At 37.6% G+C, this 16,081-nt stretch overlaps 2 protein-coding genes across 3 annotated transcripts; both read left to right on the top strand.

Annotated features, from left to right (window-relative positions):
- The first annotated feature begins 1,317 nt into the window (after positions 1-1,317).
- Positions 1,318-7,810, top strand: ywhaqb (tyrosine 3-monooxygenase/tryptophan 5-monooxygenase activation protein, theta polypeptide b). The gene is made up of 6 exons (XM_057343680.1): positions 1,318-1,441; positions 2,367-2,755; positions 5,607-5,730; positions 5,986-6,149; positions 6,232-6,327; positions 6,454-7,810. The coding sequence occupies exons 2-6, from the start codon at positions 2,462-2,464 to the stop codon at positions 6,511-6,513; spliced, it is 738 nt and encodes a 245-aa protein (XP_057199663.1). The 5' UTR covers positions 1,318-1,441; positions 2,367-2,461; the 3' UTR covers positions 6,514-7,810.
- Positions 7,811-8,615: 805 nt separating this feature from the next.
- gcfc2 (GC-rich sequence DNA-binding factor 2) lies at positions 8,616-15,748 on the top strand. Of its 2 annotated transcripts, none has more exons than XM_057343678.1 (18): positions 8,616-8,954; positions 9,028-9,132; positions 9,219-9,341; positions 9,501-9,731; positions 9,813-9,910; positions 10,162-10,268; positions 10,416-10,599; positions 10,694-10,817; positions 11,273-11,333; positions 11,410-11,522; positions 11,620-11,819; positions 12,044-12,188; positions 12,785-12,906; positions 12,988-13,064; positions 13,241-13,307; positions 13,500-13,646; positions 13,735-13,874; positions 14,038-15,748. In XM_057343678.1, the coding sequence occupies exons 1-18, from the start codon at positions 8,672-8,674 to the stop codon at positions 14,153-14,155; spliced, it is 2,445 nt and encodes an 814-aa protein (XP_057199661.1). In that variant the 5' UTR covers positions 8,616-8,671; the 3' UTR covers positions 14,156-15,748. The 2 variants fall into 2 exon arrangements, with proteins under 2 accessions (XP_057199661.1, XP_057199662.1); XM_057343679.1 differs by having other exon boundaries at positions 11,434-11,522; positions 14,038-15,747.
- The last annotated feature ends 333 nt before the right edge of the window (positions 15,749-16,081 follow it).

The following is a 16,081-nucleotide window of genomic DNA, read 5'->3' as shown; positions in this document are numbered from 1 at the left end:
TTGTTCCTCTCTGTCAGAACACTGACGCCAACATATTGATCCCCCTCAGGCAGTGTGACCGTGAAGCTCGACCTGTGAGCATCAGTATTAACTCCATCACTGACAGCGGCTTATCTAACATAGTATTTAGAATAAAAAAATATTTATATATTTCAGTTTCTTATAAATAAAAACTGCAATGCAATAAATAGTAAACAAGTGCCACTAAACATAATATTGAATATTAAAATGTAAACAAATAACGATTAGTAAAAAGGACCACAGCAAATTATCATTTTTTTGTAACTGGTATGTAAGGTCCTAGACATGACAAAACCTGCTGAAGTTAACGCATAACCTTTCAAGGGGGATTAAACAAGCTTTTATCTCATTGAGTTGAGTCTGGTCTTAGCCCATGCAGGCTGGTTGAAACTCTGCTTCTTCTGGTGATAGATACACTACCATGAGCTGTCTAAAGCTAACTTTTTTGCCCAAACAATTGATCCAAAACCGTTTTTAAGAATTTGAATACCTGATATTGATCTTTGAATTGGCTTTTACTTTTTTCTATACATTTCCTCCCTTCTACACTCACTGAAATGTACAAATACGTTTACCTGTTCAGACAAAACTGGATGTCAAAATTTGTCATTGTCCTGCCCCACCCTATAACACACACTGTAATTTAGTTACCTCATAGGAAATTGACTGGGAAGCTTAAAACATGCTCAAACAATGTAAAAATGCCTATTGTTGTAATTTAATGACCACACACTTTTTAATATGTAGGTCTATGGGTGTTACATTCTTGGACGTAAAAGAATGCTTCAATAAATATCATCTTGAAATATTTTTATTTCAAGTTTCCTATTTGTTTTCTCTGTTAACTTAATATATTTTTTGTACAAATTTTAAAAGCATATCACAAACAGACAGTAGTGCTCAGAACATCTACTTTGACTTGTAACACTTTATTTTTCTAAATCCATCTCATTTATAAACTCAACTAGTAATTAACACGTAGGCCTACACCAATTATTTATTATTTATCAGGGATTTGGGTCTCAGTAGATAAGCTAGAACTGCTTTTGCTGCATCCAGCTTCCAATCATGATGCTGATGGTGATGCTGGGTATGGGTGGGAGGAGGGGGATCGCCATAGCAATAGTGACGTCACCTCCCTTGCTCTAATTGGAGGAAACCCCGTGGCTACAAGTCAGAGTTAACGGGCCAACCTAACTTTCCCACCGACCCGCCCCCATTCCCCGCGCTAAACGACTATTGGACGATATCGCGTAAAATATAGAGTGATGGACGGAATTTGTGAGATCTGATTGGCCGACGGGCGGGATTAGTGACGTCCTACACTAACACTTTCGATTGTCTTTCTCTAGTACATTTTTTTCCTAACCATCCGAGCTCAAAGGCTATCAATCCGGTGGAGTGAACCATTGATCTAGAGGTGAGATGTAATTTAAAATTTTCAGCTTTGAGGGGTCGTGTATGTTTGTAGTACGAGATTATATGTTATAGTTAAATATTTTATATTATTGCAACGGACTGCATAATCGATTTAAACGCGCTGGTCGGTTGGGGGGCAGGGGGGGTGCCAAAATGCGTCCGAGTCTACCAGGAAAAAGGTTGATTTGCGTTAAACAATAAAGCTAATATAAATGTAACGTTACTCATTTTAAGGACGATTTGTTCCGTCAGACGCACATTAATTGTAAAACATGATGTGATTGTGTGTTAAGTTAGCGCATAAGACAAGCCCCGTGGCTGTGACATTAAGGCGGGTCATCAGCTATTTTTGTTTAAAGACTATTTTGTGAGATTTGATTTGCCATCGGTTGACTCAAATGGAATTTTAGTAAAAATATAACGTTACGCTTAGTTAATACGTATTTCTGGTGGTTGTTATAACGTTAGTCAAACAACGCCTTGCATTGTAGCCTCATTGCCAGCAGCTTCATTGCTACGGAAATCAGGCTTGATTTTATTGAGTCATATTGACTCGGTATGATGAAGATCGATGTACTGAACTGTAATGTCCTATTTTGAGTATTTAATAGGTAGTTAAAACTAACGGTTCGTTTTAAAGATTTGTGCATATTATTAAAGAGGGCAGGGCTAACGTTATAACGATTGCACTGACACAGATGTGTTAACGCACACACCCTAACGTTAGCTGTGTCTTCAAACCTAGCGAGCTGCCTACCTAGAAACGCGCCAGTGATGCCCCAAATATGTTTAGTAAGTAAGCAGCTTTCCAGATTTTAAGACATGCCCAGCAAATTTCTCAGCTGATCTGAACACGCTACACTAGTACAAAAGAGCCTCTTTGAACAATGCATGACGCCTTCACTGTTATAATTTCTCCTCCTCAGCGTCTTCAAGGATTAAACGGCGGTTCATTTCCCTCCTTTGACCTGTCGAGTGTCCCATAGACCTAGAAACACTCACAGACTTACAAAGCGACAGGATGGACAGAACAGAGCTTATCCAGAAGGCGAAGCTGGCTGAGCAGGCCGAGCGCTACGATGATATGGCGTCCTGTATGAAGATGGTGACTGAAGCCGGGGCCGAGCTGTCCAACGAGGAGAGAAACCTGCTGTCCGTCGCTTATAAAAATGTGGTGGGCGCCCGGCGGTCTGCCTGGAGGGTCATCTCTAGCATCGAGCAGAAGACCGAAGGCAACGACAAGAAACTGCAGATGGTGAAGGAATACCGGGAGAAAGTGGAGGATGAACTGCGGGATATCTGCAACGATGTGTTGGTGAGTGTGTTTCTACAATAGGCATATGGTGCAAAAGGAAAATAATTTTAGGGAGAACTATTGCTCTAGAAACCAAAAGGTTGGTGGTAATTTGCTATGGATAAATAGCAAAAAAGATCATTTGCAATTCAGAATGAAAACGTAACCGGGACAATTGCAGTGCAATATGCAAATTACGCAATGACGTCATTGGTTTTATTTAGGATTTGAATGGGGTCGTTTAAACGTTGTTATTTAGTGGTACAGTTTTTAAACATTTTAAATTAATAAAGTTGTGTGTAATTATATCATATAGTTACAAAGCTTTAATTATATCATAGTTACAAAGCTTTAAAGCCTGAACAGCATGTGTGTGTTGAAACGCAAGGAATTTTAATACAGTACTGCCTAGCAAGCTATATGCAATGATGTAATGTGTGCATCCAAGTATTTACGGTTCCTCCATTGGCCACGTGCATTACAAAGAACATGGCAGAGACTATGTCCTCTTTTCTGATATAACAGCAGCCCAGTTTTGGCTCTCACTGGAGACAAGAGTATGTAAATTAAGAGGAGCAGCATGTACAGTCTTGCACAAGGACAGCTGTGGAGTTATTACTTTTTATATCGGGTGCTGGTATATGTAAAGATCAGGAAACAAGTAGCAACTCTGCATTTTATTTTTATCGTTTGCCTAACCTCAGTAAAACCTCAGCTTTGATAGAATTACTATGACATCACAGAGAAGCGTTTCCTGTCGGACAGTACTCCACAAAAGGAAATATTTGTTTATATAATCAAATCATGTGCCTGTGTGTCTCTTTACCTTGCAGAGGGAGAGATAAGATGATCAAAGTTCAGCAGTAGGTGTGTGCGCACTACTCAAGGTGGACTTCAGTAGTGCTGTCTGAATTGCTAAAGGGGCTATGCAGTTCCTCATTCTTGAGGCTTTTGCTACTGCTGGAAAAATTTTCAGTTTAATGTTGCCTGAAGGAGGATAGCAAAAATGGAAGCTATGGTTATTTTTCTCAAACTGAGCTGTAATGGTTGCATAAGACTATAGATAACCAGAGAAGGTTGTGGATTAAGACTGCAATTAATGCCCTATTTTTTATGATTTTCATGATTTTGGTTGATAAATTATGAATAATGTTGTTAGATTCTTTGAGGTCTTCTGTAGTAGTTGACCAGAGTGTGTTTTTCAGTGGTAGATGCAAATACTAGAGGTCATGATAACTCCCTAAACTATTTTCTACATATTGTGAAACACGTGATTTGCATAGTAATTGATTTGCTTTGTTCCTGCAAGCATCCAAACCGGTCTGCAAAAATGAAACCTCACCACCAAAGCATTTAACTTGCCTTGAAGGCTCCTAAAAATCCAGAAAGTGCTTCACATGGAAAGAGAAAGTAGGTCCTGCCACTCTAGGCTTCCTCGTTCCTAGTTTCCTTTTGGTAAGTCAGTGAAACTGTTGTCCAGTCTAGATCCAGTTGAGAGTTGAGAACTGTTTGTGCAGTGAGTCATGACTCATGGCCAGTTGGTGTGCACGGCTTTAGTTAGATCTCCAGCTTCATTTCCCAGCTTGTCGGTGAGGACTGAGGGTGTGTCCGTGACTCATCTCACTGCTGAGTCTACACTGGGATCAAGGTTGGTCCACACCCCACCTGACAGGCTGCCATATGCTGCCAGCTCTCATACTCCTCGGTCCTGCAGCTTCACTCAGAAGTGTGGCCCTGGCAACACTGGGTCATGGGTTTGAGACGAGTCATGGGTTCAAATGAGTATCTCAGATGGCAGATGCACTGTAAATTGCTTTGAATTAAAGTGTCTAGATAGACGGATAGATGCATAGACTAATGCATGCACATAAACTGATTAGTGAACCTTACCACTGAAAAAACCGAAAGGGCCACTTCCTGCCATGGGGTTGGACTGTACCATTGTGCTGGTATAGATATGTGGTTCTCTTTTCTTAAGTGTTATATTCTAGGCTAAAAGCAGCAGGCTGGGTAGCATTGTCCTTGTTTCACTAGAATGGTCATTCATGTCTGGCAGCTCTATGCTGAGAATCTTTGACAAGTGTAAAGAATAAAAAAATGCTCTGGCAGGCTTCCTGGACCTCTGCTCAGACGGACAAGAAGAAACAGGCCCTAATTCCTGAGAATGTTGCTTTACGCTCGTTTCATCTTTGTCTACGTCTCCTTGGACGTTTTCGGGTGCAGTCGATTCAAAACGTTCACAGCACTGATAAAATGACAGTAAATTTCTGTTTTTGGTTGTTGCTGAAATTAGGATTGGTTGGAGGTGATGTTTTCTGCATGTCTGTCTTAACAGTATGTGTGATGCATACTTCACAGGCAGGCTGTGAAGTGTAGGAGGATAGAGAAGAATTTTAAAATCTTAATTGTAGATTGTCTAAATTGGCTTTGAAGTACTAGGGTAAAGAATGTTTTGTTGGCAGTATTGGGTATTTCCATGGTAGTCTGTCCCATTTTTGCTGTGGTGGTTAATTTGGTATTTACCAGTGCCTTAATGCTGCTGCTTTCACTGACAAAGATTACTGGTGAAGCAGACTGGTAGCCATATAATTCCAGCGCTAGAGACCAGTATCATAGACACAGATTAAGATTAATCCTTGACTAAAATGAAGGTTACAAGGAAATCCCTTGAAACTGATTTGAGTGGCAATGGAACTAATAGGGTGGTAATTTGATAATTTAGCCAGTATTAAAGATGTTCAGGTCGCTCACCTTGTGCTATCGTAGTTTGCATGATGATTGAGACCTATTCGATCAACACAAAGAATGTGTATGTTAAAATTTATTCTCTGACTCTATGTGCAGTGCTTGACGTGCACTTTTTTTCCTATAGGAGCTGCTGAACAAATATTTAATCGAGAACTCCACGAACCCCGAGAGCAAAGTCTTCTACCTGAAGATGAAGGGCGACTATTACAGATACCTCGCTGAAGTCGCCTCAGGAGATGACAAGAAAAGTAAGAATGCATAGCTGTCCGTTTTTGACTGGTGTCTGAAGTAACGGAAAACTTTGAAAAGGGGAAGTTTGTTGATTAGTCTATATACAGACAAACCTTTTTAAGAATTTTTTATTTAAGTACGCAATGAAGAACTGGACTTGCGGTTTAATATTTTTATTGCTCAGTTTGAGGGTTTAAAGGAGTGGCTTTCATTGAGTATTTAGGTGTCTAATATGCATTGCATGTCTAAACAAGCCTTTTTTCTTTCTGCAGCAACCATAGAAAGCTCTCAGGATGCTTACCAGAAAGCATTCGATATAAGCAAGACAGAAATGCAACCCACACACCCCATACGCTTGGGTCTGGCCCTTAACTTCTCTGTCTTCTTCTACGAGATTCTTAACTCCCCAGAAAAGGCCTGTTCCCTTGCTAAACAAGTATGTTTCAAGTCTCCATTATGGCCATACAACCATTATAGGTGTGGGGAAATTGTTTTTAAAAATATGTTTTCAAACTCAGGCTTTCGATGAGGCCATAGCAGAGCTTGATACGCTGAACGAAGAGTCCTACAAAGACAGCACTCTTATCATGCAGCTACTGAGAGATAACCTCACAGTAAGTAACAAAACTATTTTTTTAATCAATTAAGGTAAAGCATTCTTACATATGGTGGTGTATTTGAAATGAAGGATTCTGTGGATCAGAAAACAATGGCACGTTCATGTTTCTTCTTTCCTCTAGTTATGGACATCTGACAACGCACCAGATGAGGGTGAAGGCGTTGAGGGAGGAGAGAACTAGAACAAGCTCCTTCAGCAAAGAAAACAACCTTTATACACATCTCCATTCCTAATCACTCCATGTCAGAATTCGTCCAGTAAAGAACAAACCCGTAATTAATTAAGATCTGTTTATGAAAATATAACATTTAGTCCTTTTCACAGTGCAGCTTTTGGGCAAGAAAAGAGATTTATTTGGAGGGGACCTTGTTCCTTTGTTTGTCTTGGCCTACCATAATGTGCAGTTTCTGCTGTAGAAGGTTATGACTAGAGTCATTTCATACAAACATAATCTTAAAGTAGTTAGTGGGAAATACATTAATGATTAACGTAAAATAAGGACACACATTTCGTCACAAATAGGTCTGAGACTAAAAAAATGATTGCAGGGATATTAAAAGCATTTCGATTACCGTTGTCTTATACGCCTACTGTATCTGTTATTTTAACACCTATGTCACCTCAGCAATACCCAGGGTTGTGCGTTTCCGCTGAAATCAGTGGACAATCACATTTTAAGTAGTTCAATATGAAAATTTGGGAGAAAAAAAAGAAATTCTGAACTGTTGAAATGGAGTATTTCAAATTGCATTTTAGTTTTTGCTTTGAAGCAGTGGTATATAGTTTCTAGACAGTCATCGGTTTATAAACGGTTTAATATATTTGTTTTCTTTTTAATGCAGTTGATTTTGGCCTGTTTAGTGTTCCCTTTTCTTTAATTTAATGGCAATCAAAATCATCCATAGATAAAACCATGATTTCTCGGGGCATATTATCATTATTAGGTTTGATCAATGCTATGTTTCAAGTGTTCAATACCCCCACTAGCATGCAGATCAATACTGACTCGATCTGTGGCACATTTTGGTAGTACGGTTCTCTTATAGTTGATTTCACCAAATGATCCACTCTGGAAATTACTGCACATGAAGCATGTTATGAATGATTTGAAAGACCAGGAGAGTGTGTCTTTGCTCTCTGATTGCTATTGGTTAATATCGGTGTTGGTGGTAAATAACGTTGCCTGTGCATGTCTTAAATACAGCACATGAATGGAAATCAATACCTTATTGCCAATATTAAAGTTCTCTTTAGTACTTCTTCAGTGGAATGTGCACAGGTGTGTGTTTGTCCTGAAAGTGTCATGATAGATTGGACCACTATACTATGTGTGTTTTGTTTCTCCTTTTTGTCCTTTTATTGTGTATGTGATTTTTTTTATTTCCCATAAATTTTAGTCTCACAAAATCCTTGTGAAAATGTTTTATGCCCTATGTATGTTATGTAACATGCTTAAAAATGACATTTTATAAACCAGATTGCTGTTGTGGTTGTATTTTCCCTATTAGTGTCAAGTTTCTTTTAGGAAGTTATAGTCATCTGGAAATCAAAGGTTATATATATATATTTAGGCAATATATAGACCCACATAATACCTTATGACTTAAAAACTAAATGTCATTAGTATGAATTGCTATCTTTCTACCAAATATAATGCACAGTACCCTCCATCGTTTATGCTAGTAATTAAATATTTTTAATCTATTTATTCCAAGAATAATGGTAATAGGAGCTTGTTTGACAAAATACGTAAAATATGATATTATACTTGCTCGTTTAAAAAAATGCCAATATTATATCTTATGAATTAAAGTAGTTCATTTCAAAATTCGCCTCTTTGACTTCATAGTAATTTTTATTCCTACTATAGAAAGTCAATGGGGGCAAATTTTGAAGTGAACTACTTTTAGTGAAGAGTTCACTTAAATTGTTAACTGATTTACAACAAATAATATAATAAGTGTACCTTTTTAGTTCAATAATATTGCAAATAAGTCTTTTTAATAAGACTGTGCATTTGTTAATGTTCATTTTTTAAATTAAAATATAAACATTTCCCAAAGACATTGGGCCAATGTTTCAATTTACCCTCGACTTGACTGACATATTCATGTAGTTATAGACCCTTTCTACTAAGAACGTCTGAATAGCAGACATTTAGAAAAATAATTTGAGGTGTTAATTTTATTTTAACTATATTTTACTGCTTTTTATGTCGAGATTTTGAGAATCGTACACATGGGCTTTTATTTTGAAATGTCTTTAAACAACGACCAGGAAGTGGATATACGTCATCGCTTAACGTCGTTTTCACGTTCATGCTGGGTTAGATTTTTAACATGTTTAACAAAAAGCCTCGCAGAAATTTCAGGCAAAGGAAAGATGAATCCAGTGAGGAAGATGAGAATGAAAAAGTCGCCAACTGTGACGCTACAAAGGAAACGGAGAAACCGATCCACTTTTCAACAGCAGATTTAGCGCGAAGAGGGGTTTCAAGCGGTTCAAAATCACGAAGGTCTGACTCGAGTGATGCGGAGGAGCCAGCTGTCACTTCACTGCAGTCTAAAGACAATAATCACTCATCAAAAACCAACACACTCAGCTTTCTCGAGGACAAGGATTGTAAGTATTAACCTGTAATCTCGCGTACGCGCATGCCTCTTTTTTTAACAAAGAAACGATTCAACTTTTGCAGCCACTGAGGGAAGTTCTTTTAAAGTGAATCGATCAGTCAATAAAGAAGTGCTTTTCCAAGCACGGAAAAAGGAGGATCCCCCTGTACCGTTACCAAGCTCTCAAGGTGCGTCTGTTGATTTACAGTAACTTAGATGTCGTGTTATTCATCTGTGTCTACGGCACCTAACACATCCCTTCATTTCTTTTTAGTTAAGAAAAAGCTAGATGTCAGTGTGCAGTCTGACAGTGATGCTGAGGATGTACTGCCTGACAGTGATGATGGAAGCTCTTCTACCATCTCAAGTTCATCCAGTTCGTCAAAACCACAGACAGGTGTTTATCACAGTTTAAGTGCTTATTAAATTGATTTGTGTAACAGTGACCAAAGAAAACATATATGTGACACAGTGACATATAAACATGTATTTAATGCTAACATGTGGTACCTCTTAATACAAGTGTGATAATGCTTTTATTTGTTCTTCGTTCCAGTCACCATCCCAGATGCTAGAAAGATTCATGCTGCCAAAGAGCAGAGAAGACAAGCCCGAGCCCGGCAAGATTACATCCCACTGGATTCACCCAGCACTCCTGGAAGTTTAATGGAAGAAGATCGGAGCGAGGCTGAGCAAAACAGCGATGATGAGCCAGATGATCATGAACGCAGAATCGAGTTTGCACCCAAACCCAAGACTCTGAGAGAGCGTATGGCCGAGAAGATGGGTGAGGAGCATGTAAATGTGTAGCATTCTTTTCTAAGGGTTCAATACTTCTGGTGTTGATCTGTGTTTTTGCTTTTTGTAGAGAGTGGTAGTGAAGAGAGTTTTTCAGATAGTCAGGAGGAGGAAGACCAGCACATTTGGGAGGAGCAACAGATCGGAAAAGGAGTCAGTAAACACCAAGTGAGACCCTTCAATGTTACATTAAAGCTCTGTCCTGGAAATCATTTCACAGTCTACGTAGACAGTACACAATCTAACCATTACTGAACTTACGTGAGTGATTTGGAAAGCGTGAGACTTTGATGATGTTAACATGCAGCTCATCCACCAAGTACTTAGTTGTAATTTAAGACTTTTGTAAGTAGTATAAGATTTTTAATTGAGACATTCAGAAAATTCAACAGTACCTTCAAGTTTTCTTTTGTTCTTAGAAGCGACATCAGGCTCCTGTGAGACCAAACAGAAAAAAGAAATTGGACATCCCTGAAACACATCCAGCAGTCAGCATTGATGTCATAAAGAAAAGAATAGTTGGAAAGTAAGAAGTGCTTTTTACTTCACCATTATCGTCCATGAATAACTTCTTCAATACACAGTCCATTTATATGCACACAGTTTACAGTATAAGACATGCTAAATTAATTTCAGAGTGTTTTAAATTCCTTGAACTCATTGTAATCTGTAGATTAGATTCGCTGAGGGAGGTGCACAGGGCACGGGAGGCAGACCTAAGGAGGATTCAGCTGGATGTTGAAATGGCCAAGAGCACCTTAGAGAGCCTCGAAACTCACCTTGCAGACGAGCAGCTCCGCTTCTACCGCACCATGAACATATTCTCACAGAACTTGCTGGAATGCCTGTCTGAGAAGGTAAGCAGTGGTTAATCTCTAAGAACGTGTTTCATTTAATATTATTATATGCAGTATCAATTATATCTCACACATTGCATGCCTTATTTTTCAGATGGCTTTAATAAACTCGGTTGAGTTGGATATGCACAGTCTTTACATTGACCAGGCGGAGGCGCTGTTGAGTCAGAGAAGAGAAGAAGTGCAAGAGGAATCCACTCGAATTCAAAAGCTAACTTGTAAGATATATAGAAATGTTTTCATAGATTTTCTTTAGAAAAACTGCAGCAATATATTACATAAAATGTATTCTAATGAAATGAAAAGCTTATTTCTCAAGACAAAAAAAGGTTGAAGGTTTCATTGACATTACAGACAGACAAGCACACACCCGATACCTTTGAAATTTTATCTACAAACATTGTATTTCAATTATATGCGTTTCATTATATATTAACTGTTTTTGCAAACCAACATAAAAAAATTACCTGTTGAATGAATTAAAATTTTACATTTGTGATTTGAAAGGAATCCAGTTCTTGAGTTGCTCAAGCCTGCCATCCATATCATAGTTTAGTCTTATTTCCTAGACTAAACCGTTCTCCTATGCAAAAGTCTTTCTTTTCTGTAGTCTACTTACAGTGCTGTGTCTGCTCTTGTCTTTATAATATTGTGTATTGTGTATATATTGTAGATAATACTGATTCACAAAGCAATGGTGACGCTACTGGAGGTTCCAGCCCAGCTCAGCAGAGGTGAGACACTTTCACTGCTACTGAATGTCATTTCTTGGAAATCTGAATAAAGATGCTTCTAATCCTTAAATTATAGTCTTCAAGTGTTTTCATGTCTTAGCTTGCTTGACTATTCTGAAGATGTTGAGTGCTTACTGTCTGATTGGGAACCGGCGACTGCTCAGGAGGCGGAGCTACAAAGTAAAAGAGGTGGGGGAAGCTGAAGAATGAAGACCTTTGGTTATGTTTAATGTTCAGATTTGATGTGTTACTGCATCCAAAACACTGATTCAATTTCTTTTAACAGCTGACCTACTGAATAGGTCTCAGGAAATATTTGCAGATGTTCAGACGGACTTTTGGGACGTGAAGAAAATCCTATCCAGATTTGATGAGTGGCGTGTCTCGTTTCCAGAATCCTACAATAATGCCTACATTGGACTGTGCCTTCCCAAACTTCTGGCCCCTCTGATCCGACACCAGCTCATTGGCTGGAATCCACTTAAGGTGCAATATTACATCATGCCTACAGATGACATCACTGTTCATATTTGAGAGATTATACTGTATACTGTATCTATATATCACTATAGAAATTAAACTGAATAAGTAACACTTATATACTATAAATCTATTTTAGCTCATTTAGATTTCCATTCGTTCATCAGTGACTTGCACTCAATTTGATTCTTGTCATGTTTTGGTTAGAGATGCATGTATTTGTATTTCAGGCAGAGGGGGAGGACTTTGAGGCGTTACCGTGGTATTCTGCTGTTGAGAGGTTCTGCCATGGTCAGGGTTATGAAGAATCGGAGAACATGGATATGAAGACACTGCCCACCATATCCGAGAAGACAATCTTATCCAAAGTTCAAGGTGATTTTTTTGCGAGTACTTAAAGGGTACCCACCTGAAGACTTGTATGCCTTAATATGCAGTAATAACAATAATCATAATAAGATGTAATAATCTTCTATTAAAATCCCTTTGCTAGAAAGCCATAAATATTTTTTATATAAAAAACCTGAATGTACATGTTATACACGTTTTAACCTACAGAAGCCGCCATTACTTGCTCATAACATAAACTGGTACTGAAACAGTTCAGTTTTATTTACTTGTTTTCTAATACTATATGTTAATGTAATATTTTCATAAATTTTAATTTAGGTCAGAAACCATGCATGCATGCATGCATACCTACAACATTGAGACAAACCGAGAATCTCACTACATTGTATGTATACAAGTCAGTGTGCTCTTTAGGCTAGCAGGTCTATAGTGCCCTTTAAATGCATGTATCATATATCTTAAGTTTGGGAACAGAACATTCGCTAGATTAATCTAATATATTCGCCTGATTTTCCATTAAAGGTGTCAGAATGTCTTGTTTCGTCTTTCCGGTTATTGATTTTCTAGGGACCGGAATCCTGATGTTATCTTATTAAAACGTATGATAATGATTCCGGCAGGTTTTGTGGAGCTGGTGTGGGACCCTCTGTCTTCACAGCAGTCTAACAACCTCACCACACTGTGCAAGAGAATACAGGATGACTATTCTGTATTTGATGGTGAACAAAGCAAACCAGTCAAGGTATTGTTATACTACACCATTTCACAGTTTTACGAATGTATTTTAGGCATAGTGCAAACAACCTCTTGTTTTGTCCCTTAGGCCTTTGTAGAAGCAGTTATTCAGAGACTGAGGAGTGCAGTAGACAATGATGTCTTTGTCCCACTTTACCCCAAAAAGTAAATGTTTTTTATTTGTTTGTTTTGGAAAATCAGGGTTTGGCAAAGCTGTGGGTTTTGCAAGATAATTGTTAATGGAGTCTGATGTTAGTTTGTTTATACTGTTTTTTATTTAGTACACAGTGCCTTGATTTAATCAGAACATGTTGTATTTGTAATTCTGTTGTACGTTTAAGGTCTTTAGATGACAGGAGGTCACCACAGTTCCTGTTTCAGAACAAACAGTTTTACTCGGCTGTAAAGGTATGACATTTCACTTCACTTAGTCCTCAGCGTACTACATGTTTATACACAAATTTTAGAATCACTTTCTAATATTAAATCTTAAATAAATATATATACTGTATATATCATATACATCATATACAATGTCATCTTAAAAATTGCACTTCAATGTTTAGGCTGTACAGTTTAATTTTTCACGTTCTGTTTCAGTTGCTTGGTAATATGGCTTTATGGGATGGATTGATTCCGGAGCAGATTCTTAAAGAGCTGATGTTGGAAAAACTCCTGGGTCGTTATTTGATGATAACGGTCCTTAATGATTCTAGTCCAAAACATACCGTCCAGAAATGCAAAAAGGTGCATATTCAGATTACTTCAATATAATCTCATGTGAAAATGTAATTACTAATATTTATTGTCAGACTAACGTTCATCTGTATAAAAGATTGCAGATTGTTTTCCAACATCATGGTTTATGGATGTGAACATTGGGTCGTCTCTACCTCAGCTACAGAACTTCAGAAAACATCTTGAACAGGTTGCTCACATGATATGCAAGGACAGCAGTGATCCCAGCAGCACTCGGTAATGGACAATATAGTGGTTTTCTACTGTGCAATCCTCTTTGCAGTCAATTATTCAGTATTTGTAATTGATAGTTTATAACTATGCAGTATGTATAAGGTATAGTGAGACCGACAGTGTTAATTAAAAGTTTCTAATATAGTTCTTTTTTTATACCTTGCAGAGCACTTTTATCTGAAGTCTTGTGTTTACTTCAGAACATCAAGGCAGACGACAGTATTACGACTATAATAAACAAATATCATTGTGAAGATCTGTTGAAAGCTCAGTGGCATCCATGAACATTTTATTATGTTTAATATGTACATGTATAGTGAATAAAATATTTGCTTCGTGTGGCTGTAGTTTCAATTGCTGCTTTTTTTTACTTCTTTCCAAGACATTCCACTACATTTTAGTATTACCGTTTTTATTGATTGCTAACACATAATTCATTAAACAATTCCCCATTTTCTGACAACTATAAACACATTCTCAGAACAATACACCAACTTGTACAAACCCCACACAAAACGTCCTCATTTTGCAAAGGTTTAACCTTGTTCTCATTCAGAAAACACATAATATAATGAACTGAAGTCATCAGTAAACATTCAAAACTGATGACACACCAATCAGAATCTCAGGATAATATTAATAGGAGCGCATCCTAGAATCATCTACTGGGCTTTATACTACTTAAACATACAGTATAATTACAGTACACACTTTATGTGAGAGAAATTTCACTATTCTGTATCCAGTAAACTAGCCCATGTACACCCTCAAATTTGTGATTGTAGCCGTTTTTACCTGCTCCTTATTTTTGCAGAACTCTGAGACGACTAAAGGCCAAAATACACTCCAAGACTTTTGCCCAGATTTTCAGTCTGGAGTTGTTGCAGAAAGTCTGTGCCAGTCTGCAGATTTGATCAGTAAGTGTGTTTCCATCTGAAACTTTCAAAAAGTCTGCAAGTGTATGATGTCTAGTTTTAAAAAACTGTTCAGATTTTAAGAGTCTTATAGTGTTTTCCAGCCATACGTAAAGAAAATCTGCTATAGTATACTTTTACGAAATTGTGCCAAAGGTGCAGAGGATCCCATATTTTTTATCGCCTCCTATTGACAAATCGCTTTACTCTATTGTTTCCTTTATCTTCTCTTTAAGTCACTTTGGATAAAAGCATCTGCTAAGTGCCTGAATGTAAATGTTATTTGTGTAGTTGTATATAACATATTGTTCTTTGGTTTTTGAACTTTTCTTGTCTTGTAAGATCATCTACTTCATCTACTTTCATCTTAGATTACTTGACAGTTGTGTAATGTTTTTTTTCCTAAAGCTCATTGTTGCATTTTGCTCTATCTGAAATAAAAGTAAATTAGCTTATTTATTGGTTTATTTTTGTTGCATGTTTCCCCCCTGCCCATATGTCCCTGTGGTTCCAGTTTATAAAGATGACTAATGTCATCATGACCTGTAAACCAAACTCTTGTATTTTATTGAATGGGTCCTTAAAGAATACTTGCATATGTAGGATGCCTTTCTAATAAATGAGAGTTGCAGAAAGGAATCGTGTATATATATGGCAGAAGAGAGTCAGAGCGTCTGCCACATAGCCTACTGGACTTTTTTGCCTTCATGAAAATTTTCATGTGGAAGTTGCACTATTAAGTCAGCGTTGCATAATGCAAAACCATAAAATGGCAAATGTTCTGATCCAAAAGTCTGTTTGGACTAACATTTCGCTGTGAGAGTGGAAGATCTCACACCTCTAGACTAGTCTGTCACAGCACTGTGAGATTTCACTTTTATTCTATTATGGTGAGATAGTTCATGACTGATTCCATTTCTAACAGTTTCCATGTCAACCAGTAACCTCTGCTATATTTTCAATAAATGTAATGTATTTTGAGGAAGTGCTTCTCTCCATTATTCTTGCTGTGCAATGTTTAATTTTGTTTTGTTTGACCCCTGAAGTGGCGCTTTGTAAATTTAATAATGGGATTAAAAAGCTATAGCAGCGAAAAGCTGTTAAAAAATAAACAGGGAGAAGAATGGCAAGTGGCCTCTCCTGAATATGCTGACTGCTGTATCTTGCGATTGTAAAACGGGTGAAGAATTGTGAAGAATGTTTTGTGCAGTGCAAAAAGGAAGCAGAATTATAGCCAAAAGAAACTTAAATTCTAAAGAAGAAGAACATTGTGGTGTGAGATGGCAACTATTAAAT

This window comes from Triplophysa rosa, linkage group LG10 (genome assembly GCF_024868665.1).
Source record: "Triplophysa rosa linkage group LG10, Trosa_1v2, whole genome shotgun sequence".
NCBI classification, from domain to species: Eukaryota; Metazoa; Chordata; class Actinopteri; order Cypriniformes; family Nemacheilidae; genus Triplophysa; species Triplophysa rosa.
This window is presented reverse-complemented; position numbering and strand designations above follow the sequence as displayed.